General features: G+C 37.9%; 2 protein-coding genes across 10 annotated transcripts in view; one reads left to right on the top strand and one right to left on the bottom strand.

The window, feature by feature from the left end:
- Positions 1-27,301, bottom strand: part of LOC116660797 — a 188,107-nt gene that overhangs the window by 129,355 nt on the left and 31,451 nt on the right. The window contains exon 5 of one of the 8 annotated variants that reach the window (XM_032471049.1): positions 18,584-19,014. The exons of the other annotated variants lie outside the window; for them this stretch is intronic. Coding sequence (XP_032326940.1) covers positions 18,641-19,014 — 374 coding nt within the window. The 3' untranslated portion in view covers positions 18,584-18,640. Of the gene's footprint in view, positions 1-18,583; positions 19,015-27,301 lie in introns of those variants that run through there. 8 annotated transcript variants of the gene reach the window in all.
- Positions 4,227-27,301, top strand: part of RANBP3L (RAN binding protein 3 like) — a 67,895-nt gene continuing 44,820 nt past the window's right edge. Inside the window, exon 1 of one of the 2 annotated variants that reach the window (XM_032471027.1) lies at positions 4,227-4,990. In XM_032471027.1, coding sequence (XP_032326918.1) covers positions 4,900-4,990 — 91 coding nt within the window. In that variant the 5' untranslated portion in view covers positions 4,227-4,899. The remainder of the gene's footprint in view (positions 4,991-27,301) is intronic. The other variant, XM_014559681.2, reaches the window with a different exon arrangement.

Genomic DNA, 27,301 nt, shown 5'->3' with positions numbered 1-27,301 from the left:
CCCATATTTATTGACCCAAGCTGCTTCTCTTACCATGGTTTATTTCACTTTTACTGTTAAGATTCCATCTCTTTTTAATCTTCTTGTAAGTCCTCATAATTTCTTGTCCACTGATGGCAGATACATAAAGATAACTTTGTAATGTACATCATCTTTTTTATCTCTTTGTATACCTTTTCAATCATTTGAATAGATTTGGAAGTGTGTGCTCACCCTGCATTTTGATTAATCATTTCTATAAGTAATTTAAAAACATCTGTTCTCTATTGTCTTCTTAAAGTTTCTATTTAGGATATTTACTGAATATTGTGGGCAGACCTCTGAAGTCATGTATGTGGGAATACAAAGAGCTCATGGATATTTCTTCCTCAATGCCTCACTGAGGAGCTGAATTTGGATGAAAACTCTCCTCCATCTTTGAAAATTCAACCTGTTATGGACTGAATATTCGTGTTCCTCTCAAATTTATTATGTCATAATCCCCCCAATGTGATGGTAATAGGAGGAAGGGCCTGGGGGAGGCAATTAGATCAAGAGGAGGGGACCCTCATGAATGGGATTAGTGCCCTTATAAAAGAGGCCCCAGAGAGACCTCTCATCCTCTTCGTGTCATGTGAGCACACAGTGAGAAATCATCAGTCTGCAACCCAGAAGGGACCCTCACCAGAACCCAACCATGCTGTCACTCTGATCTTGGATGTCTAGCCTTCAGAACTGTGAGAAATAGATTTCTGTTGTGTATAAGCCACCAATCTATGGTCCTTGGTTATAGCAGCCCAAACTAAGACACCACCTAACTGTATTTTTAGAAATAGAAGTGAGAATATAAGAAAAATGGTATAGAAAGGAACTTCTGAATAGCTGAGAAGTAATGAATAAAATGACTGTTTTGTTCTCTTTACATGAGTGTACCATCTTCACACAAGGTCCAGCCTTCTTCCTCTGCCACAGAGGTCTCCGAACCTGATGATCATGGCCCTCTGCCAACAGCAGATATTTGAGAATGTGCCCCAGTGTGCTTTTGTTTGTTTGTTTATAAATTGTATTTCTGTGCTGCCACATGAATATATTATGAATGTTAACATTTCTTATTTTTGTATGTATTTTATATGGAGTAAAAAATTAAATGGGTAAAGAAATGTGAAGTTTCTCTCCATATTTTAATAAATTCAGCACGTTGCCTATTTTATTATTTTTTTCATTGCCTATTTCTTGTACCCTTTCAATGAGATTCATGAGTAATTATATTCAAAAAATTTTTATAGTGGAAATGTAAAAAAAAAAAGTAGAAATGAAAGTATAATAAATTCCATGTACCCATCACTCAGTTTTAATAATTATCAATTTATGGCCAATCTTATTTCTCCTATAACCCCATATCTTTCTCACTTAAATTATTTTAAAGCAAATTCCAGATACAGAATAAATAAATAAATTAATTAAATTATATTATACTTCACCTAACATAAAATAAATAAATGAAAAAAGAAATTGAGAAAAAAAGAGAGAATAGGAATGAAGGAAGGAAGGAAAGAAGGATGGAAGAAAGAGACAGGGAATATAGTTTGGTTATTATTTTATTCCTGTAAATGTAAATTCAAATGAAGTAACAAACGTTTGATCTGGTGCAAGCTAATCTGCTTTATTTTGGAAATGATCCCAGTTACTGAGTATTTACCTTCAAAGAGTTCAGTTCTGCTGCAAATCCATTGACCCTGATGTCTGTGTACTTCAAATACTTTTAGATGGAATTCAGACTCTGTAGGAGCATTTGATCTTACCCAGATGGTGGACATTATGGAACCAGAACCACTGTAGTCTGGGTTTAAAACAAACAAAATAAAACTCCGTATTTTTCTGACCTCTAGTTTTATTTTATTGTGTTTTCACTTTGGCTAAAAGCTTCAGTAAAGACAGAAAAATGTAAAGCTACAGAGATTAAATATCAGCACACAGCAATGATCAAATTTCACTTACAATCACGTAATTTTTCTACCATCTCAGATACAGATAATCATTTTCTAAGCTCATAAATACAAGACCTCATTTTTGTGGGTGCTGGATGAAAAGACGTGGGTTTATTCTGAGGCCAAGACTGTTTTACTAACTGATCTTGGACTCTGCTGACCTCCAGAGGGAGCCCTATGGCAGCCAAATCTGAGGCTCATCCGTGAAAGGGCCAATTGTTTATGGAATGTGGCCACATTTCCGATAACCAAGACTCAAGTGATGGCATTGAATGGTAGCAATTTCAGTATAGAGAGCATCTCTGATAAGGTGCTGTGCCAGTGTAGCCTCCTGAATCTAAGGACAGGAGCAAGTACCCAAGTAAAACATCTCTGATACAACCATTTGCATCTCTTATGTTTCTACAAATAGCAATCATTAGAGTCCAGCCCCCATGGGAAACTCTTTGAACTAGAAACATACAGCAACTTAGAGTAACACAACTCTGAACAGCTTCAAAATCCTGCCTTGATGGTGCTTTATGATATATGTGTTGCATAAGCCACTGTGAAATCCTGAAACTCAGCATTCTCACCTACAGGGTCTTTGGTGGAAGGAAGAGTGATTTGGAAAAAAAAAAAAAATCTACTGTTGGCTGAAGTAAAGGAGCAAGGGATCTGTTATTTAAAATCAATAGAAAATCTAAAGTCTTAACACTACCTCACCAGCCTTGAATTGCAAAGACCACTTAATTCCTGCAGTGCTTTGGGCTCAGCCCAGGGCCTCATTCTTGCCGTGTTTGCATTCTGTTAAGGGTCTTTTATCTTAGGCTCTGGGAATGAGGGTGACACATGCAATACTACCGCTTTGTATTTATATAATACTTGTCATTCAACAGTCTAAGGACCTTCCAAGAGTACAGACACTTGTTGACCAGATATCATACATACTTTTGAAACAAGGCAGGTAACTCACGTGTGAGCTAATGTACGATGCATATGTAATGTAGGATGCTTTTTAAACACGGTTCTTTTGAAAAAAGAAAATCCTCCTATAAACTTAGGGCATTTAGATGATAAAATCAATATTTTATGATTAGAATTCAGAGTTTTCTAATCATAAAATATAAATTTCTCATTATAAAACATTAAAAAATTATTTTCTCTCAAGGGCTGGCTTATAGTTTTCTGGGGTATGTGACTGATCTATGTAACAATAGGCTTAGTGAGGACCACAACTTGATAGAATATTGGCAGCTTTATGTCATCCAGGAATAAAATACCTCAGCCTCCTACCATGACCATTGTGAAGCAGGAGATAAATACCAGCCACCTAGAGCAGAAACCACGGTTCTCTGTAACAGGAATCTCTTTCAAAGCAGCTAAACACTTCTGTGACCTGTTAAATTCTGTGGGACCTAAGACTGCAATGGATTATGGTAAGAGCACTTTAGTAAAAGTCGTAAGAATGATGAAAGAGCAGTCATACACTTTGTAAGAGTTTTCACAGCTCAGAGTAGGCTTTAGGAACTGTTCGCTGCCTCAGAGTAGAAGACGCCTATCCGGATCTGGCTAGGTGGTAACCGTCCAGTTAGGGTGTCAAGTTTAAGCACCGATTTCCAAATGTGCACAGGAAGCTGCAGGATCCAGACTTTGAGGCTAAACAGCTCTGCCTTTCTCCTTTGTCCTTGCCCACCACCTCACTTCTGAGTCTATAAAGAGCCGTGGATTGTGAAGGACAGGATCCACCAGCATCCAGCATTCATTACAACGTCAGAGGTAGCAGGCTTCCCAGTGCAATGAAAGGTCTTTGGGGTTTGTTTTTAAACATCAATGAAATATGCTATTGTTTCAATGAAATATAAATTATTTTCAATATTTCAGTGAAATATGCTATTTCTGCACAAGAAAACACCGGAAATAGCTTTGTCTTATGACTTAGAAGTAGCAATAAAGAATCTAAGGGGAAACAGAGATAGATCTCTGGAAAGATAATGTTTTGTGTGTTTATTTTTCTTTCAGAACTCCAAATAGTTGCCTTGGCAGGCAGGCTGCTCTAAAACTGCCCCCTTCTGAAGACTCAGAGGTGTTTACAGAAATTGAAAGTTCCAGCAGTACATTTCCATGAGCTCATTACCAGTTCCTTTAGATTTTGCACGTACAAGTGAATATCCATGTCAAATAAACTCCTGCTTCGAGCTTTTGTTTTAATTATAAACAAAGCAGCAGAAGTCAGATATGTGATTACTGCAACGTCAGGGTATCTTTTTAGAATCTCTGCTTTGGTCACTATTATTCAAAGCAACTCCAATGTCATTTCTTGCCTGCTTCTTTATGCTAATCAGCCTAGCCCACTCGGCTCCTCCCCCTTCCAGCCTCCCTTAAGAACTGTTCACTTTCAGCTGTCACAGAGGGTAACTCAGACCAGGCTTAGAAATCACTTGATTTAACTCAGGAGCACTTTTTTCCTTTGTGTATGTGTTACTCTAGCAATCATCTCTATAAATACTCACGGCACGAGATTTCATGCCAGCAGAAGGAGTCAACAACTGCAAAACTGTCATCTGTTAGACATAGTTATTTTGCAGGATTTTATACTATTAAGTGGTATAAGTTATTTTGCAGGATTTTATACTATTAAGTGGTATATAAGGATTTTATACTATTTCAATGTGTTTTGAAATGAAAGAAGAATTAAGTTGTGTTTTTCTCCAAATGAATTGTCATCTTCATATGTAGGAGAAGTTACAAGTTGGTAAATAACTTGAATTTCAAGAGTCATGACTAGTAAACACTTGGAAGTTTATTAGAGAAGTGAATGTTTTTACATGCAAGGACGAGATCTGCTTGTACCTAGATGCTTCTGGGTGTCGTATGAAGACCATTTTAGGTGATTGGCCGAGGGAAGGAAATATTCTAGTGATACTGAAGCCACAGTCGTACTGCCAGTACCATGTCTGCTATACAAAGAAAAGGCAGCAGCCACCTGGTCAACAGTTTGCACACCTGTAGACTGAAGCTTCCGGAGGATCAGCAACATCAAGGTGAGTCAGTCAGGCTAATGGCTTGTGTGTTCTGTGACCTGTCCATTTGCATTCCTGGAAGGAAGGTGGGCTGGGGAGTACCTGGAGAATCTCTGTTGTGAAATGCTTTGCAATCTTCCATTTTTAAATTCTGAGAATAGACATAATAGTGATTCGTAAGGGTGAGTTAACTTGGATTCACTATTGATTTTTAAAGGACTATGGAAGACTATCAAGAATACATATTCCTTGGAGTTGTCACCCTGAAATTTATATGCTTACACTGCTAGCCACTGGTGCTTTTCTAGAGTATTCTGGATTTTGTGTAATTCAAAACACCCATCTGGGCAAGGCTGAATCAGCTACAGGGGGAATTTGCTGAGAGTGGCTTTAAGTTAGTCTGGAACTTTCTCCCTTGTCCTACCACTAATGGTACCCTTTTGGATTTAAAGTTTAAGCCTAATTTTGTCTGGACCTTTGGCTTATTCATTTGTGGGCAAAATAAATATATTCTTGGCTCTTTATCTTTTATGGTTCTGGAACAGCTAGAGACAGACAGGGAAAAGTGTCACATTTCACATGATGGGCACTCATTCAGAATAAACTCTCTACCATGCAGCCACTTTCACCATCAGTCTTTTAAAAATTTCAAATCCACTACTCAGCCAGCTGCATCAATTAGGGGAAGATGGTTTACACGAATAGACAAGATGGTCCCTCCAATCCAGTCTGTCAGGGACACTAAAGGACACTTATAGCCAAGGCTGGTTGCCGTCATGGGTGACATCACCCCCCGAGTTAAGGATTTACCTCAGACATCTCTAACTTCCCCTCAGTGCCCTGTGATGCCCCTGCCTATTGTGGATCTAGGCCATGAGCTCTTTGTTTGTTTTTCCATAGACACAGTTTTAGACTTCAGTGGCCATGGAGTGCTGGCTGAAGGGCTGGAGCCTCCCCTTTCCAAGGTGGCATCTGTGTGCTAACCTTTGTATGAATGTGTCAGGCCGCCTCCTTGCTTCAGTTCCTGGACTTAATGCTGTAGAAGGCTTAGTATAGTGTGGGTAGAAAATACTTCATATTAAATGAAAACAGCAAAAAATTTTAAAACCCTTCTGTGCCATCAGGCCTCATATAAATTATTTTGAACTAACTGCTTTAGAATGCAGAGCCCTAGAATGTGCCAGGGTTTAATCATAGCTCTAGAAAATGTACTTGCTTCTCTATTAATAGTCAATCCTAATTCATCATAGGGTTTTTATTTGCTGCTTATTTTGTTTGAAATGTTTAAAGCTACCTTCCTGCCCCGACAATTGTTGTAATATTTATTATAGAAAATTTGCTAGGGGGAGCATAAAGATGGTAGAAATCACCTATAAAAATCACCACCCAAAGATAATTGTTATTAATAATGTGATGTGTAGTCTTCTAGCCTTCTTTTCTATGCACATATACAGATTATTCTTTTGCTTGATTTTTAAATAAAAACAGACTTATTTTATACATAGAGTTTGCAAACTGTTTTCTAACTCAACAATAGATTATGAACAAATTCTCATGTCATTATATATTCTTCTACAGCCTTATTTTAACGGTTGTATACTATTCCTTCATATGGTTGTAGCAAAATTCCTTTAGGCAATTCACTACTGCCAGACATTACATTGATTTCTAATTTGTCACTATTATAAACAACACTGTGTTTAACATACACTAATGAATCAATCATTGCAGAGATAAGATTATCTTCTTTGAATACATCCTTAGAGTTGGAACTGTAGGATCAAAGGATATGCATGTTTTTAGGATTTTGGGAGGGGGCAAATAGGGATATATTCTCTGTAATACTGGGTATTATTTAAAAATTTTCCCCCAATTTTATAAGTGGAAAATAGTGTCCCACTGTTGTTTTAATTTAAGGCAGGCTGTCTTGATGGCCTCTCCCTTACTGGCCATATCCAGAGCAGCCTGGAAATATCATTATGATGACATACTTCCCAAAATATCAACAAGACTAGAAGTCTGGTCTCCTTTCACAGACCGAGGCTTTTGCCTAGAATGTTTTGAAAGCAACCATACTCTTCCACAGCCGAGTCTCAAAATATCTGCCCACATAAACCACAATCCATAAAGCTGGGAAGCATGCTAGTGCAATCCAGACTGGTCATTGACTGCTACAAGAAATGCCATCTAGAGATCTGAATTGACAGGTGACACTGGGTAGTGTTTGTATTCCAGTTACTGTTCTGGAGTTTAAAAGTATTTATTCCTCCGAGCTATATTTGCATCTTGCTATTATGTGACAATCAGCAGAGGTCCAAGGAAGCAAAGGCACTAGTTTCAGAGAGTGAGGTCTGGTTGTGGATTTATTCACTGAGGTACCCTGAGCTCGTGGCTTTGGCCTACCTCCAGCCAGACTATGACTCCAGCATAGAGACCATGATTAATTGACACGTAACTCTTCTGAGCCATGACCAGATTCAACACATACGTACTTTCCAGCCCTCCATGCTAGAGCTAAGGTGCTTAATGTTAACTCAGAGGTATTTAACTCTTTCCACTGAGTCACTCACAAAATGTACTTTTTGGGTGACCACATAGATAAAAGTCACTTATTCTTCAGAAATTATCTGGACAATGACTATGCAAAACACTGGGCTAGATGCTGGGTATGTACATTGAACTAAGCCAGCCAAGCTGTGTGGCTTCCTGTCTGCACAGACTTTCTACTCTATGGCCACAGATGCTATACCAGCCCAGAACAGAAGTCCAGAAAGCTGTCTTCCTATTTGTTGCTTCTTCTGTGATATTTCAAATCCATTTATCTATAACATTGATCTGAGATCACATTTTTAGACATTAATTTATATGTCTCTAAAAGCCTTAACACAAAGGTCAGTACACATCACATGTATTAGGCAGACTTAACCATCCTTATGTTTTATAATACTTTGAAGTTCACAAAGTAGTTTCACATCTACTACCTTATCTAATCCTCATAACAACCAAGTGAGGTGGTGGTCTCAAGGCTCCTTCAAGAAACTGAATGAACAGGATGTCTACACATGTGAGTGTGCACACATACATACCTACATATGTACATATGCACACATGTGTATATATACATATGTATATGTACACAGTCACATATGTAGACATCCTATTGGTTCTGTTTCTCTGGAGAACCTTGACTAAATACACTGCCTCACCTGGTGGTTATGAAAATTAAATAAGATAATGTCTGTGAAACTACTTTGTTAACCTCAAAGCATGTACATATATATATACATACACACTCTATATGTACGTGTGTGTGTAGATAGATAGACATAGATATGGATAGATAGAGATTATTTTAAGGGATTGGCCCACACAATTACAGAGGCTGGCAAGTCTAAAGTCTGCTACATGGGCCAGCAGTTAGGAGCCCCATGTGAAGATCCAACAGATGTTGCAGTTGAAGTCCAAAAAAGTCTGCTGGCAGAATTTCCTCTTCCTTTTGTTCTAGCCAGGCCTTTAACTGATTGGATGAGGCTCACCCATGTTATGGAGGGCAGTCTGCTTCACTCAGGGTCCACCAATTTAAATGTAAATCTCATTCAAAACAGCCTCATAGAAACATCCAGAATGTTTGACCAAATATCTGGCACCATGGTGCAGCCAAGTTGACACAGAAAACTAACTTTTAAAGGTAAGTATCAGTATCCTCATTTTAAAAGATATGGAAACTGAGAATCTTCAAGGTCAAGTGATTTTTTCCAAGGTTACACAGTTATTAAAAGCTACATTTAGTGCACTTTCTGCTATATATAGCTGTCTCATAAAATCCGTGATTCCTAGTGTTACGTTTAAACATTTTTCATTGGTCCATATCAGAAAACCTTCTCTGCAGACCCAAGAGGCATTGGATTTCTCCTGATTTTCTTTGTATGTTCTGACACTAACTTTCTGACAGCAACTGGGTGTCCTACAATTCAATTTAATTCTAACACTACCCAGAGTTAGCAAAGACTTCATAAGTTAAGGGCCCAGTCTCACAAGACTGCCCCACTTCAAATGCCAGCTACAAATTTCAAGTGTTTCCAAGCCACCTATGTTTCTGCTTGAACAACTACAAAGTCGAGACTTCTCACAGCCCCCTCAGGTTTGATAATTTGCTAGAACAACTCACAGAACTCAAGAAAACTATATTCACAGTTACCATTTAATTATAAAGGATACAAATGAACAGCCAGATGAAGAGATACATAGGGTAAGGTCTAGGAAAATCCTGAGTACAGGCGCTTCTGTCCCCATGGAGTCTGGGCACACCACTCTCCCAGAACATCATTAAGTTCACCAACCAAAAAGCTCCACTGAGCTTGGTGTCCAGAGTTTTATATGGAATCTCATTATGCAGGCATGATTGACTAAATTATTGGCCATTATTAAGCTCTATCTCCATTCCCTCTCCCCTGGAGGTTGGGAATGGGGAGAGGGCTGGAAGTTCCAACACTCTAAACAGGTACTCGGTCTTTCTGATGTGACCAGCCCCTCCCTTGAAAGTATCAAAGGGCCCACCAAGAGTCACCTCATTAGCATAAAAAAAGACACTCAAATATCAGTCAGGAAATTCAAAGGGTTTTTGAAGCTCTGTGCAAGCAATGGGGGACAAAGATCAGGTATAGTCATCCCTTGGTATTTGTGGGAGATTGGTTTTAGGACTGGATGCTCAAGTCGCTTACACAAAATGACACAGTATTTGCATATGACCTATGCACAACCTCCTGTACACTTTGTCATCTCTAGATGACTTATAATACCTAATCCAATGTAGATGTTGTGTAAATAGTTATAAATACAATGTAAATGCTATGTAAATAGCTTTGCTTTTTGGAACTTTGTGGTTGGTTGCTTCTGGTGATAGGGAACCCTCAGATACAGAGGGTCAGCTTTATATTCTTTACATTTAATACTCTGGCCACAATTTTCTGCATGTGTTCTGTTAATGTCAAGACAGTTTCCTATAAGTCAAAAACTTGCAAATAAAGGAACACAGATTAATGCCCTCATTTATTTGTCTAATGCTTTCTTATTGAATACCTAAAAGATGATTTTCCCCAACGTTGCTTTCTATCATGTGCTTTCTGAGGAATTCAGTAAGAAAAACCAAGCTAATGATATTTTTCCAACTTTTTGAATTAAAGAAAAAGTGATTTAGTTCCATAGTGTTCTGATTTTGCTGCATTCATCATCATTCTTTGTATTTTAGCTGCACTTCTCTTGAGGGTTTCAAAAGGCACTGTCTCACTTAGATCTTAGTAAATATAAGTATAAAAGCTAAGCCTTGCCTGTTTACCCTGTCATCAAATTTACTCTGAATCTAAACCATAAAACACAAATTACATTTAGTTTGCTGCAAATGCACTATTTCCCTTAAATATATTCTGTGAACATTCAAGAGTGTACTTAGTTTAGAACACCTATAGAATTTAAGTGCTGGGGAGTGAAGATACAGCCATGAGGAAGGGAACCCAGTAGTATCACACAACGAAAATTGCCTTTTATATGAAAACGTAATATAAAAATACATGTTACATTTCTCAAAACAGATTTGTATTGGCTTTCCTTTTTATGTGATTCTAAGTAGTGACAGTTTGTGTACAACATGACATCTCTTGGGTGATATATGGTTAAAACGGACTGGAATTAAAGGAAGAAAACTACACTTTTCTTCCTCCAAAAGGAAGCCTCAAAGAGGTAGTTGCATTCTTTCTGCAAAGCGTTTAAAGCCACAGATTGATAGAAACAAATATAGATCATTTTCAAATTATTAGGAAGGGGAGAACTCATATTCTATTATTAGACTTTATCAATGTTCAGGCTTCCACCTACGACTGGAATCCCTTCCATAATAAGCCTCTCTAATAGTTGGCTTATGTGAGGATTGGGAAAATAAATGTAGTGACTTAAACTTCAATTTCCTACCTTCCACTCATTTGGATGGCTACTACCAAAAAAAGAAAAAATAAGTATTGGAAAGAGGGTGGAGAAATTAGAACCCCTGTCCTCTGTTGGTAGGAATGTAAAATCATGCATCTGCTGTGGAAAGTAGTATGGCAGTTTCTCAAAATTTAAAAAGGATCAACCTGTGATCTAGCAATTCTACTTCTGGGTATATACCCGAAAGAAGTGAAAGCAAGGACTCAAACAGATACTTGCATACACAATAGCCAAAAGGTGGAGGCAAGTATGTATTCACTGACAAATAAATGGATAAACAAAATACATACAAGAGATTTTTATTCAGCCTTAAAAAGGAAGGAAATTCTGACATGTGCTACAATATGGATGATCCTTAAGAATATTATGCTAAGTGAAAAAAGCCAGGCAAAAAGACAAGTACTGTATGATTCCACTAATGTGAAATATCTAGAGTTGTCAAATTCATAGAGACAGAAAGTAGAAGGGGGGTTGTCAGGGGCCTGGGCAGGGGTAGGAGGAAGGGTGAGTGGGGAGTCACTGTTTAATGGTTCTAGTTTTGCAAGGTGAAAGAGTTCTGAAAATTGATTATACAGTGTGAATACAGTTAAAACTACCATGCTGTACACTAAAAAACGGTTAAGATGGTGCATTTTATGGTACGTGTATTTTATCACAATTTTTAAAAGCTATGGCTGCCCAAAGCCATCCCTAATTACATTTCTGAAGTTAGACTTTAAAAAACAAAAACGAAAGTAAAAATAAACAAACCAAACCACCTCTTTCATTTTCCTGTTTCCAAACTAAAGCTAGGAGGGAAGATTCTGCTCATCCCTGACTTCTAAGAGTCATCTCTTTAAAAACATTAATAAAATTAATAAGAGCCTAATTAGATTTATCAATAAAAAGAGACAAAACATATTATCAGTATCAGGAAAGACAGTGTCATTATAGAACCCACAGATATTGGAAAGATAATAAGGAAATATTATAAACAACACAGTGCCCGAAAGATGCAGGAAAAAAATGAACAAAATACAACATCCTATAATGTAATTTTAAAAGGATTTGGAAGGGAAAGGTACTTCTTCAACCTGATAAAGAACTTTACAAAAAAGCAACAGCTAACACCGTAGTTTTACTATCAAGTGAAAGGCTGAACACTTTTCTAAGAACAGGAAGAAAACAAAGATGTCAGCTGTAACCCCTTCTATTCAGCATCGTACTGGAGGTCCTAGTGTACTGAGGTAAGAAAAAGCAAATAAAAGGCTTACATATTGAAAACGAAGAGATAAATCTGTTTTCATTGAGAGAGAAGTACTAGTCTACGTAGAAAAATCCTTAGGAATCTACCTGCCCCCGACCACAAAAATACTAGAACTAATAAATGAGTTCACCAAGGTCGCAGGGTGACAGGATATGAAATCAGTATTTCTATATATTAGCCAAGAATCATTGGAAATTGAAATTTTTTAAGTATTCTTTCAAAAGAAAAAAAAAGAAAATATTTATAGATTAATTTAACAAAATTTGTGTAAGGCCTATACACTTAAAACAGACCTTGCAGAGAGAAACTAAAGAAGATTGAATTAAATACATAAATGGGAAGGCTAAACATTATTAAGATGTCAGTCCTTCCCAGGTGATCTAGGGAGTCGAGGCCATCTCAATCAAAATGCCAGCAGCCTTTTTTTTTTTTGACAAATTGATTTAAAATTTATAAAGAAATACAAAGGACCTAGAATAGCTAATTAATCTTGAAAAAGAAGAACAAAGTTGACAGCTTACACTTATGGATTTTAAGCTATAATAATCAAGGTGGTATAAAAATGGTATAAAGATAGAAAATTGATCATTGAAACAGAAGAGAGAGCCCAGCAATTGACCTATTCATGTGTGGTCAATTGATTTTTGACAAAGATACCAAGATAATTCAAAAGAGGAGAAGACAGTCTTTTCTGTAGTAACCCTGGAACAAACAGATAAACATATTACTAAAAATGAGCCTCAATACCTACCTCATATAAAAATTTGAGATGAAATATACTAAAATGCAAAAGCAAATCTACAAAGCTTCTAGAAGAAAACAAGAAAATACCTTCACAAAATTAGAATCAGCAGGTTTTAGACAGACACAAAAAGTGCTAACCATAAAAAATAGATAAATCAGACTGTCAACATTAAAAGTATCTGTTCTTTAAAGGATAACATTGAGAATAGACAAGACTGGGAGAAAATATTTGTGAAAAATAAATCTGAAAAAAGGCTTGTAATCAGAATATGTAAAGAACCCAATGTAAACAGTTTGATTAGAAAATGGGCAAATGATCTGGCAGGCACATCAAAAGAGGATTTACAAATGGCCAGTAGGCACATCAAAAGATGTTCAACATAATTCATCATTACGGAAATGCAAATTAAAATCACTGTGAGATACCATTTCACATTCACTGGAATGGCTAAAATTAAAAACACTGATAATATTATGTGTTGGGGAGAGTGTGGAGAAACCAGAACTCCCATTCATTGCCGTGAAGTGGTGTACCACTTTGGAAAATAGTTTGCAGTTTCTTATATAGTTAAGTCTAAACGTATGATCTAGCAATTATATTCTTAGGTATTTTCCCAAAAGAAATGAAAATGATGTGTCCACACAAAGCTTGCACAAGAATGTTCATAGCGGATTTTATTCCTACCAGCACTGACATGTGAATAACCTGATACAAGCAGGTAAATGGAGAAGCAAATTGTGGTGTATTCATACACTAGAATACTACTCAGTAGTAACAAGAAATAAATTACTGATACCTGCAACCACGTAGATGAATCTCAAATGTGTACAACACCTTAGAGATAAAGATAAGAGGCAGACCCTGTGGGATGAAGGACCAAGTTATTAGCACACATGTAACACATAACCAGCATGCTTCCACACATGGGCTGGAGAGCTATGGCCAGTAGCATACATTTTAACCCCTATTGATACGCTGTGTTATGGGAGGCCATCTACTGAGGATGCTCTAGACATCTTAGATGGTAAGTTCCACTAGGGGAAGATCCCTTTCAAAACTAAGATTCTATGATTTGCCCATAATTATTTCGTTCATGTTGATGCTGTCACTTTAACTGTGTTGTACAAGTCCTTTGAGAGCAGTTAACTGGGTTTATACTCTAGACTACACCACAGTGCTAGTGTGTCACTTATAAACAAATTACATTTATGGAGTGTTTGTCATATGCCAGACACTGTTTTAAACACTTTTTGTGCATTGATTTGTTTCTTTATGAAAGCCTCATGAGGCTGGTATTGACCAAGAGCTCACAGCAGGGGTCTAGAGGTAAGACCCTAACCCAAGAACCTTGACTCAGAGCCTGTGCTTTAACTCATGCTCACTGCCTCTTATCTGGCACAAAATAGATGCTCAGCTAAGCACGTGTGAAGGGCCTGCAGTGATGGCTGGTCCTTGAACTCAATATGTAGTTCAGTTGTTTAAAATGTGTTGTTTTTGAAGTCACCAGCTAATTTCTACACAAACTACTAATCACATCCAACTGTCTCCCAAAAGGGGCTATCTGACTCTAAGACAAACAGGTAAGAAAATGCATCTGTATCAATGCAAACATATCAGCCCAGAGCAAGTGGCCCGCTTGCTGGCCTTAGCAGTTTTCATTCAAATTTATACAACAGCACAGACCTTATCTCTCACACTGCATGAAGTGTGAAAGATAGCAATGTACTGTTTTTAGAACTGGACTGATATGATCTTGGAGAAATAGTTTGTGCTTTTGACAAAATAAACAACTGGTATCTAAAACTCCAAATTAAAAAGGAGCTAAATAATAGTCATTGTTATAATTTCCTTTTTAATTTAAACTCAGGACTCTATTGAAAAAGTGCTGGCTCAACCATTACATTAAATCATTAACCTGACCTGAAATCTTAATCAACATTTAGGCAAGGTAAGTTTCACACCTGAGTTGCTTTTTAATGAAATCTGTTCGCAAATCTAGCATAATATCCAAAAGTCAGGATTCAAAATGCAATAAATACCCATATTCATTAGGAAGCTGCATTCCTTCTACCCAATGGTCAGATAACTCACCGCCTGTAGTGGCAATAAACAAGCAAGACAGAAGTCATAGGAATAAGATCTAGACTTCTAGCAAGGGATGATGGGCTGAAGATATCTTGGTACAAACTAAACTAATATCAAAAGAGCACACAACACATCCGTGAGTTGAGCCAGAAGGCAGGCAGGGGTTAAACTGGAACTGAGGAGATGGGACTTAATCTCACAGGAGAGAGAAGGAAGAAATTTTTTAAGTGTCTTATATTACCCAGAATGGGCTTCAGGTCCTAAAAGAATGCCAAGAGGATGTAAATTCCTTTCCCTCAACAGATTCTGAAAACCTACCAGACCTCCAGAAACTACAGCTCAATAACTTAATCCTGCCTGTAGAGCAGGGATTCATCTCAGAGGAAAAACCATACTTCAGACCTACATACTGACTGGTTTAAGTAACTGGCACCAAATCCTTTCTTGTTCTGGTAAAAGGAGGTATTATATAACAAGAGGGACGCTGTTATCTAGAGAGAAGAGAATAAAGGAAAAAATCTAGCAATGTTGGAAATGGACCATTTTGGTCTGGGTTTGGCTGTGTTAAACAGAGAAATGAAGCTGCAGATGAAGATTTGTGTGGATGTGTGTTTTTATAAACTGAGCATGGGTAAGACACATACCAGCACTACAGATAATGAGGTCTTGGTTGTTTAACAAAACCAGCATTGTTACAAGGGGCTTCATTCTCAAATGTGGATTTGTTTTGGTGTTATTCACCATTTTTCTTTTTGAAAATTGAGTAAGCTAAGATTAATTAGTAGAAATGATTGTTTTGATAGTGGGATGAAGCAAAGTACGTTTAGAGGGATTTGTGGAAAGCAACTAGCTACAAATTTAAAGATGAGGAAAAAAACAATGATATAGAAAGCAAATCTTAAAAAAAAAAAACTCACCATAATAAATGTGCTGAACTTCTGTCTTTGTAAATGTCTCTCATATAGCAGGTAATTATTTACCAAATAAATCAATATGTGTCTTCCCCAAAAGTTCCTCCAAGTGACTGATATTCATAAATCATTAAATGTTGGGGCTTCAAAGATCACAAAGTACAACTGAATTTATGTATTAGAAAGCTGAAACTAGAGGAGAGAAGTAGCCTGCTCAGTAGTTAGTGCAGAGAGCTAGGACTATATTTCATCTACACTACATCTATCTAATAATTTAATGATATGAGGACCATCATTATTAAAAGTATCTAAAATGGTTAAAAAAATTAAGATGAGATAAACATGAGTTTATCCTCATTTAAAAAAATACCCATAAGAAAGTATTTACTTGGCATATAATAACCCTAATATTAGCATGTAGACAAAATGATGAGTTTATAAGGGAAGGAGGAAAGGAGAAATGGGAGGAGTGGAGGGAAGGAAACATGGGTGTTAGAAAGAAATACAGAGTCAAATAGAAGCAAAGAAAGGAGGAGGAGGCAAATATAGAAAGCAAATCTTAAAAAAAAAACAAACACCATAATAGATGTGCCAAACTTCTATCTTTGTAAATGTCTGATTTAAAAAAAAAATCTCATTAAAAAAAAAAAGATCCAAAATGTGGTATACACGTACAATGGCATATTACTCAACCTTTACAAGAAATAAAATTCTGTTGTTTTTTTTTTAGATGGTATCCTTTTAAAAAAGTTTTCTTTGGGGGGAGTAGGTTTATTTATTCACCTATTTATTCAATGGAGGTACTGGGGATTGAACCCAGGACCTTGTGCATGCTAAGCATGCGCTCTACCACTGAGCTATAGCCTCCCCCTAGGAATAAAATTCTGACACAGGCTATGACATAGATGAACCTTGAAGACATTATGCTAAGTGAAATAAGTCAGACACAAAAAGACAAATATTGTATGACCACATACATGAAGTACCTAGAGCAGTCAGACTCACAGAATCAGAAAGCAGAACAGTGATTACTGAGAGCTGGCAGGGAGAATGGAATGAGGAGCTGGTGTTTAGTGACAGAATTTCAGTTTGGGATGACGGAAAATTTCTCAAGATGGATGGTGGTGATAGTTACACATCACTGTGAAAATACCTAATGCCACCAAACTGTACATTTAAAATGGTTAAAATGGTAAAATTTATGCTACGCATATTTTCCCACAATAAAAAAAAAACACTTTAAAAAAGACATCACATAATTACAGTATCTCCTCTAATCCTTTCATCTTGACTTGTCATAATAGTTGAATGATCATAGAAGCTTGAAGGAAAGAAAATGAATAAATATAAAGGATTGTCCTGTTTTTTTTTAAGAATTTTTCAAATATATGCTTGAAAAGAGTTCAATTTTTCCTCCTGTAATTTCCCTTAGCGTGATGAACAAATGTTTCTAGTAAAGTTTACAAATTGCTACCTGGCCTTTACTTCTCTCAGACTAGTTCTTTTTATTTTACTTTACTTTACTTTATTTTATTTATTTTTATTGAAATATAGTCACTTTACAATGTCGTGTTAACTTCTGGTGTACAGCATAGTGATTCAGTTGTGTGTGTATATATATACATATTCCTTGTCATATTCTTTTTCATTATAGGCTGTTACAAGGTATTGACTATAGTTCCCTGTGCTAATTCAAACTAGTCTGAATGCAGCGTAGTAAGACGTGTGCAGAAGCATCCGTGGCAGGCAGCACAGCATCCCTGCTCCACTTCTGTGCCCTGAGGCCCAGCAGGGCATTTCAGTCCTCACACGTAAGGTGAGGGTGAATGCTGACCTCTGGAGGCTTCTGTGAGCTCCCAAGAGGAGAATATGGTCCAGGCCTCCCGGGCCTGACAGTGCCTTGGGTGGCAGCTCTGCTCCTTTCTTACTGCCCAGGCCTCCGAGCTCTTGTTCCCAGTGGAATAACATCCATTTATTCCTGTGGAAACTGCAAAACAAGGAGCCTTTTCTCCTGCTTGCTCAAAGGCTCAGGACAAAGGGGGATATGTTTAAGGAAAGGAGTTTTGGGATTGGAAGAAGTTGCAATCAAGCTTCTCCATCCGGTCTGTGTCCTTGGAATCCAGGAGGGAATTTAAAAATAGTGTGCTTCTTTGCTGCAAGGGAAGAGCTTACATCTATCTGGATTCAAGATGTGAAGCTGTGTTTCAGCCATACTGACTTATTAATAGTCTTTGTGAAGAGTGATTTAATTCTTACTAATGTCGTATTTTGTGTCAAAATCACCTCTTTAATTTTAGCAGTACAGAAAACATTAGAGAATTACTTAAAATGAACCTGAACAGATACCATTTTAAACCTGTACCCGTGCCTGCTCAATACTTGTCTTCAACATGTCAGGAAACCTAGGCTATATTTCTACTCCCACCTCCCTCACCAAAACGGAGAGACCCACTTATAACATACGGAGGCATTTTCACACTGCAAGTTATTCTGAGGGGAAAATATGTGATTTATAAATGCTGTCAAATGAAATATGTATTTCCAAATGGCACCGAGTTGACCAAGCACATCCCAGGACACGTTCTGCATCTTTATTACCCCAGGGGCATAAACGAAGGAATGGTGTAGAGAAAGAGAAAATAGCTTTTTCCAGCATTATCAATCCAGAGGGCCCACGTTTGCTGCTGACAAACATATTCGAGGAATCAAAGATTGCAGGTAATCTTATCACAGAAGCACACTAAATTATGGAGAAATGGGTATGTTCCATCAAAAGTAATACATTCTTCTGAGTCATTTCTGCCAGTGGCTGAAAATAAATATTGACATGGAGATTTTAAATTGCTAGGCTCACCACGCCACGTGCCTGCTGACATTCTCGAACAAACCTTCTTAAAAGTCAAATATGAACAGAAAATGGTAAAAATAAGTGAAGCACCTTGCATGTTTATAGATGGCAAAACAAAAGTGCAGGAAGACTCACACGGTCTGGGATGACATTTCAGCCAGGCTGGTACAGACCACAGAAGCAGGAGCGCTGTCACAGCACAGGTACATTGCAGCTCCAGAAGAGAAGCAGCTGTAAAATGGGCATTTAACTCACAATGGAAGACAAGAGGGAGCCTTTCTTAGAGGAAAAGGCATGAGGTTCAGAGTCACCTCTCAAGTGTTTTGGTCCCAGGTCTCCAGGTACTAGTGGTGTAACAAGACTTGCGCACGTCTTGTAATTTTGGAGCCACAGTTCTCTCATAACATAAGGGTTTAATAACTTACCTCTTGAGGATCGAATCATGTAATCAGACTCACAATTTACAGAGCATTTCTCATCTGCCAAGCACTGTGCTTAGTGCCTTACCTACATTACCTCGCTTAATCCTTATAACTTTGTGAAGTATGTCTCACTATCCCCATTTTACAGATGAGTAAACTTGGGCTCAGAGGAATCAAATGACCTGCCCTGGCTCACAGTTAGTGAATTGAGGAGGTGGAACTTGAATTCAGTATGCTTTCCTTAGAGTTTTAAAACTATGCGTTCTGGCTCTTGGTAGTCATTCATTTAGTCACCAAAGATTAACATATTTAAGCATGTTTTATAGTTTGTAAAGTATGACTCAAATATACATTTTTATATTATGCATGTACATAAAAGAAGCATCATGGGTGATCAGCAAGGCCTAACTTTTAGGTCATATAAAGTTAGACATTTCAAAAGGCAAAAGGTTAAAGATTAGTCATGACATGAATAAGCATGTCATATGGTACTGTTTAAGAAGAAAGAAAAGGAAATAACTCAAAGAGTCATGTTTTGACACAGAAACAATAGTAAAATTTAATGGTGTGTGCTGTCATGGCTATTGAGAAAGGTCTGTTGAAAAACAAGGTCTTCATGAAACTGTTCTACACACTGATCATCCCCAAATGCAAAGCATGTGTACATCACGACCATGTCTTTCGGGATTCATTACAGGACATTCTCAAAAACAAAGCCAGTTTCTTCCGTCATCACTGTATTTTGATCGACAGGGGTGATTTTGCCAGATGTTCTGTATCGAAGGACTTAATGAAAATTTTCTGTTCTTTAAAATCTGTGAACTTCTCTGTTTATAATGCTATTAGTGAAGTAAATGACGTTAAGAAAAGAAAAGAACTTTTCTTCAATTAAATGGTTGCTGCTGCAAATTTTCAGATGCTAAAATGCAAAAGAAATTAAGTCACTGGCGATAGCCCACTACAACAGATGGCTGGATTATGAATTAAGCAGTGCGGTTTGGAGTTGGAAGTTTGGGTGAGAATGCATTCAACCCAGAATTTTCAGGGGCTTGGTCCTACCTCTAGAAGGGTAGCAAGTCTGTGTTTGACACAACCTCTGGTTCTTTTCACTTCTTGCTCACATAAGATACTTTTATTATTTTTATGTCTTGGTTTTTCAAACTTGATCTGTGTCTAGACCTAGACCAACCCAATGGAGGAAAGAGTCTAGAATCTTTGAAACTTATAATGAATATATCCCTTGAAGACTAGCAGCATGAGAATCAGATGAGTTCAGAAAATGGAATGAATTAGACAACGTTCTGGGTGTTAATGGTTATATTCAGTAGGTTGAGAGAAAATTTTCTTATCTTCTTCTCCAATGTCCTATTCAGAATGTCCCATTCTGAAAACAGGAACTTCTTTATCAGAATGGTATCAATGAGAAGAGGAATAGCTCTCTTTGTTTTATTCTCATATTGATTTTTTTCCTCTAGTGTGTGCTCACAATGAATCAAAACTAAGAAATGCTAGATTTCTTAGAGTAGGCAGTATATAACTTCATTTCCAACAAAAGCTTAGAGCAGTTCAAAAACTTCAGAATTGAGTTGAAAACAGCTAATGTTTTCTCCTTTTACTTCATATACTGTATTCGATTACAACATGCTTGTATTCACAGTACACAAAATTGGTCACAACTTCAGCAGGGATAAGCAGGCTGGAGTCGTTCCAGGAGGGTCCATTCATCTTGTGTCTCAGGTTGAGCTTTATGAGTTCATCCTGACCACTTCCTGTGTAAACTGCCTGTTTCTCTCTAGAGTCCCGGTTATTTTACCTTCCAGTCAGTACACAGCATCTCATAAGATAGAATCAAGAGCGGCGCATCAGTCAATAATGTCACTCTGTGGCCCTACCGCCTCCTTTTGAGATTTTGGTGGATAATTTGTTGTTTGGTTTATCCCTTTTGTGTTTTCACAGAGTTCCGTCATAAATGGCTAGAAACACATACAGAACGTCTTATGCCTGCGGTTCCTTTGTGAATTAGCACAGATTCCTCTTTCTTCTGGAGTTATAATTTGTCATTTCTTAAAATTATTGTCAACTATTTTAACATAGATTTGTGTTTCTGGTTTTTTTTTTTTTCTTTTAAACCAAGATTGTGATTCAGACCCTCTGTGTCTCTTCTCAGGGTTCCATACAGAGATTAAGGTTACCCACCAGGATTTATCTCTTTTCTACAGAAGATGTCATTTGTTATGCTTGAGACTTCAGATGTTTCAAATTCTTGTTGAAAAATCTTTGAACTATGACAAATGCTTTTGATGTAGTTTATGCTTTCAGGCTACAATTTTGCTTTGCAGAAAAAAACCCCATTTTAATTGACATTTAATAATCTCAGGCAGAGACATTTTCTAAAAATTTTTCTTCCATGAAAAAGTCAGATTTCAGACATATTATATTAAAATGGAAGACAAACTTTTGCATCAGAGAAGAAATCATTAATTGCATCAAGTGAAACAGCTGAATGGCTGATTTCAATATCAATATCAGTATTTCAATATCCTAACCACAAGCATATCTTTTAAGTCTTCAGAGTAGCCCACACTGTATCATAATAATCATAGAATGCAGTTTGAGCAGTGATTATTTTCTCATTGAATTTTCAGGTTACTCAGAACGTCTGGAGGCTTAGTTACTAACTCCAGGAGTCTTCACTGCCCTGTTCCTAGGTTCGGTTTCAGTTGACAGAAACCTGGAGGAGCTCTAGAGAACTGCTTCTCAAACATATATACACATACACAAACGCATATACAACCCCCCTGGGGATCCTGTAAAATGTAGATGTGGATTCTATAGGTCTGGGGTGGGGCCCGAGAGTCTGCATTTCCACCAAGTCCCCAGTCAGTGCTGCTGGTCTGTCTGGACCACACTTTGAGGAGCAAGGATCTCTAAAACCATCTCTGGGCCATGGCCATGGCCTGAATTCAGAAACTTCCTGATATTAAAAAGGGAAAAGAAAGGTAGGAGTGCAATAAGGAGAAGTGAGAAGAAAACTAGCAGTAAGAATAAGCTAATGAGTGAAAGGGAAAAAAAAAAACCCTTTGAGGAATAATGAGGAATTTTCCCCAGAGCTAACATACAGCAGCTAGGTGACTGCATATGACACAGGACAGGAGAGGAGGAGGGAAGGGAAGTCAACTTTTACTGAGTGTCTTCTGTGCAAACTGTGGTCTGAGGCATTGCTATATGTTTAGGTATGTATTTATAAATGCATATACATGGATATATATTCTGGATATATATATATAGAGAGAGAGATGTGTGTATATATGGAGGGTGAATGGATGGATAGATATTCTGCTTTGTTCCAAAAAGGTTGGAAGAGGAAGCTGTACCAGGCATCTCTCATGCACACATTGCTTCAATCCTCGTAACAACCCTTTTAAAATATATACCAAGAGAGATGAAAAAGCTGAGCCTCAGAGTTTTTTTTAAAGCACAGCTGTAGGATTATTAGACTTCAGAGTTCCACAACCCACACTTTGACCAGACAGAGAGCCAGACACAGTGAAAGAGGGTGCGGAGGACAGAGACATAAAGGACAGTGTTGGAACCTGGGGTAGAATGTGCACAGGGGAAGAAATTAGAAAAGAGGATGCGGCAGAGACACATGGGAAGATTCAGGAAGAAAGGGAAAGGAAATATAGGGCCTGCCAGGGCTGCAGTCCAAGTGGATAATTCCAGTCCTGGTAGCAATTAGAGGTGACCCATTTGGCAGTGCCCGTTCCTCCGCAGGGGGGTGGTTGCCATCATCTTTCCTGCCAAGACTGTTTCCACAACCTTTCTAGCCCTGGCTAGAGTAGCCCGGTTCTATCCAGTGTGGAGAACTCGGTTTTCACCTTAACTACCCTAACCTACCAAGCAGGATGAAGCAGTCTGCCAGACTCTAGGAGGGACGAGCTATGTAGCAGAAGCTTGAGGCCCCTAGGGCTACCTGCCCCCATGCTCACTGGGACTTTGAGCCAAAGACACCCCATTCTCAGTCTCTTCCTCCTCTTTTGGCTCTCCTTCCAGCTCAGCCAATCCTTCCAAATCTCCTCCTCTGAGATGACTGAAAATCCTCCAGTTACTTTCCTTCACAAATAGGTTTGTTCATCAGAGACTGAGTGTCAATTAAATATATTTTTTAAAAAAGGTAGGAACAAGATCTTACAACTTACCCAAAATTTGAGGAAGAATTATGGTATATATTAGAACAGGGAGAAAAGAAGTGTATATTTACTGTTAATGCTGACCATTAGAGCACCTTAGAATCCTAAAGAGCAAAGCTTTTACATTATGCATAACGTTATAGTTGAATTCTTGTCTGGAGATGTGAAGGAGTGCTTTGAATAAAGGAGAAGGACAGAATTTCAGCAGATTGGACGGCATTACAAAGAGCAGCTGTTCAGAGGTGTTTTTATTGCACTCTGAACTCAGTGAATCATCTTGCTCACACCTTTATTTTCATATATTTCTATGAATAGTTAGGCCCAAGAAATAAGATATTGGATGTTTGTCAAGCAGTATAACTCAGTAAGATGTCTGTCCTTGGCCAGGAGCTTGGGATGTGTCCTTTAATCATGGGCATCTGACACTACGGTAGGAAAGGAATTATTTTTAAATTTAGTGTTTATTTTTTCAGTTATATATATTCATGTGGTTTAAGGGACCAAATGGTCCTATGAAGCTTTTCTGGAAAAAACCAGCAATATCCTTGCCCCTTCCTCTACTTTCTTTTTTTTTTCTTGGTCCCCAGAGGCAACAGTATCCAACTCATGTAGCTGTTTCTTTTGTACAAACCTCCACATGTCCAAATATCAGGCACTTAGTGCTATTTCTTTTTATTTATTTTCAGGCACTACTGGTTGGCCACTGTGGAAGAATTAGAATCTCTTTCACAGATTTCTGTGACTCCTGCAACCACTGCCACTATACACATGAACACTTTCCATTCCCCTGCCTTCCCCAAATCATTGTATCAGCAGCTTGATTAGATCAATACTCCGTACTCACATCATTGTGACCATGTACTATACCAGGATTACTTTTCCTTTCCCGCCCAACTTTTTGTTTTCCCTGGATTTCATAATTGTGTCATATGTTTGTTTTGTTTTGTTTTCTTGGTTCTTTATATACTGATTACCAATCAGTCCCCATACTGTTTCCAGTTATCTAAATATCCTTTAAAATATTCAATTACTTGAGGTGTTCAACTGCTTCTAGTCCCATCTCTTTTGGAGACGTCTTTTCTGGAGTCTCCTCAGGGACTCCCCCACTGTGGCCTGGGTGTTCTTTGTGACTGGTGTACTGCCGTCATTCTGGGCTATCCCCTCACCATCATCCTGAAGGCTGCCTCCATCTCTTCTGAGTTGGTGCCCCTGTTTCTTGGCTCCTTAGTTTACCAGCTCTTTTGGTAGAGCATCTCCTCCAGGAGCATCCTGAGAATGGGTGCATGTGGGATACATATTTTGAGAGCTTACAGTTTGGAAATTTTTTATCATGCCTTCACATTTAGTGAATACTTTATATTAGTACATAATTCTAGATTGGAAATCATTTCCCTTCAGAGTGTCAAAAGCATTACCCCTCCCTTTGCCTTCTGATTTCCAGTGTTGTTGTTGAGAAATCTAAAGCCCTTCCGTACCTGATCTTTTATATGTAACCTTTTTTATTCCCTTCTCCATGCTATTAGGACCTTTCCTTTGTCTGCAGATTCTTAGATTTCATGATGTACGTGGGTATGGGGCTACTTTCATGTATCGTTCTGAGTATTGGATAGGCTCCTGCAAAACGGAAACTTACATACTTTGATTTCAGAAATTCTAATGATCTATTTGTTTATCATTTCATCCCCTCTTTTTTCTACCTTCTCTTTTTCTAGAGCTTCTAATAGTGAGACATTCAAGTGATTCTTGGACTGATTATCTGAGTCTTCTTAAAATTTTCTCATTTCTATTCTTTCTGCTCTGCTATCTGGGCTATTTACTGAACTTTATTCTCTAAATTTTTAAATCAATATTGATTCTACTACCACATTTTAAAGTCTAAAGTTCTAAAAGCTTATTTTTGTTCTGTGTTGCTCTTTTAAAAAAAATAGTATTCTGCTTCTGCATCATGGATGTTCCATATTTTTGAGGATATTAATTATATATCTTGCATATATAATTTTATATATGTTATAAATGAAAATAAATTATAGGTACATGATTTTATAAAATATATATTAAACTTTCTGCATAGTCTTTTTCATCCAGTTTATCTTCCTCCTGTCTACTCATTCAGGCACTGCTTTTTGTGTCTGGTGACTGCCTGCTTGTATGTAAGAAAGGGGCGCTCACTACAAAGCTCACTGACAGCTGTGTGCACTTGAGCTCTGACCCCTCGCTGAGAAATTCCCTTGTCAGTATGTTTTTGTCTTTTCTTTTGGGTTGGTCAGACTCTCCAGAGAAAAATTTTATAATTTCCTGCCTGGAGGAAATAAACCTGGCTGCCAACATTCGGTGAACTGAATAAAGAGAGTGCTTAGGACCTCAACATTTCGTATGTGTGGTAGGCGGAATAACAGCTCCCTAAATATGGCTATACCCTAATGCCCAGAACCTGTAGGTATGTACCGGTGCCTGGCAAACCCCACTGCCAGCAGATATGATTCAGTTAAGGATCTTGATATGGAGAGATCATCTTAGATTACTTGGGTGGGCACAGTGCAGTCACAAAGGTCATCATAAGATGGAGAAGGAGGCAGGAGTGTCAGAGTCACAGAAGAAGATGTGACAGCAGAAGCAGAGGAAGGGTGATGTGGGGCCACAGGCAAAGGAACGAATGTAACCTCTAGAAGCTGGAAAAGGAAAGGAAATGGATTCCTTCCTGAGCCTCCAGAAGGAACACAGACCCGATGCCCATTTTAGACTGGCCTCCAGAATCGTAAGGTAATAAAATTTGTATTGCTCAAACCACTAGACTTGAGATGATTTGTTATAGCAACAACAGGAAACTAATATAGTACGTAAACTTTCACCCAGTCCCCCGCTTTTCCATATAGAACCTCCACTTCAAGCTGTGCCTGATGCTCCATTTTTTCCAGGGAGGAACCCCCAATCTTCTGCTGGAGTAGAAGGGGGACAGTCGCTTTGTCCCCAAACAGACAAAACTACTTCCTATTTTTAGCCAAACTTCACCTCTGCTTCCAGAAGTACTTAGCAGTGCCAGTCCCTGGACCTTGGTGGTTCTGCAGGAATTACACCAAGCTGCTTCTTAGCATCCCCACTGCTTGTAATAGAAGTATATGTGTATCATCAATCAACATTGACAGAGTTGAAAAAGTATAAGTGCCATGATTTTGTACTGAGTTTTCCTGGGCGTGGTGCTGCATGGTATATATTATATATTGAGAACATGACATTGCGCTGGTAGAGTTGTAGATACGTCAGTACAACCTGTGGGAGCTAAAAGCAGTGGTTTCGTAGGAGGGAGGTTTGGGTTTAATTAAAGGCTTTTGCCACTTACTAGTGGTATGACTGAGCAAGTTGCTTTACATAGCCTCAGTTTCCTCATCTGTAAGTATCTGTAACTATGGTAGAAACTATATTTAACCCACAAATATATTCAAAGGATTAAGTTAGACAAGATGATGGATAAAAGCACTTGGCCACAGTGTACCTCCACTGCAGAAGTACAAGTAAACTGAGACTGAATTATATAAATGGTAATTTGTGCCCTTCCTGTGTGTAACTTTGAATAATATTTGTGGGATGAATGAATGTCTTCTCTTAATGAAGTTATTTCAGAAAACAACAATGAATATAGGGCTTCATTAAATGCTACGTGAACCTTAAAACAGACAAAACATAAAAATTAATTTTTAAGTTTAAAAATTTTTTCCGTATCCCCTCACTTTCATTCCTTTTAACAGAAGACTGTATTTTAAACTTTTATTTATTCCATTTGCCTCACAAAATCATGGATGCAAGATTAAGAAAGAAATAAAGAGCAACCTTGTCAGCTCTCCTCTAGAATTTAGACTAGCCTCTTAATTAGATTCTTTATTTCCTCTCCCTCACTGCCTTCCCCCTCTA

The sequence above is a fragment of the Camelus ferus genome, chromosome 3, assembly GCF_009834535.1.
Source record: "Camelus ferus isolate YT-003-E chromosome 3, BCGSAC_Cfer_1.0, whole genome shotgun sequence".
In the NCBI taxonomy this organism is placed as follows: Eukaryota; Metazoa; Chordata; class Mammalia; order Artiodactyla; family Camelidae; genus Camelus; species Camelus ferus.
Note: the sequence above shows the minus strand (reverse complement) of the source record. Positions and strands in the feature narration are given on the sequence as shown.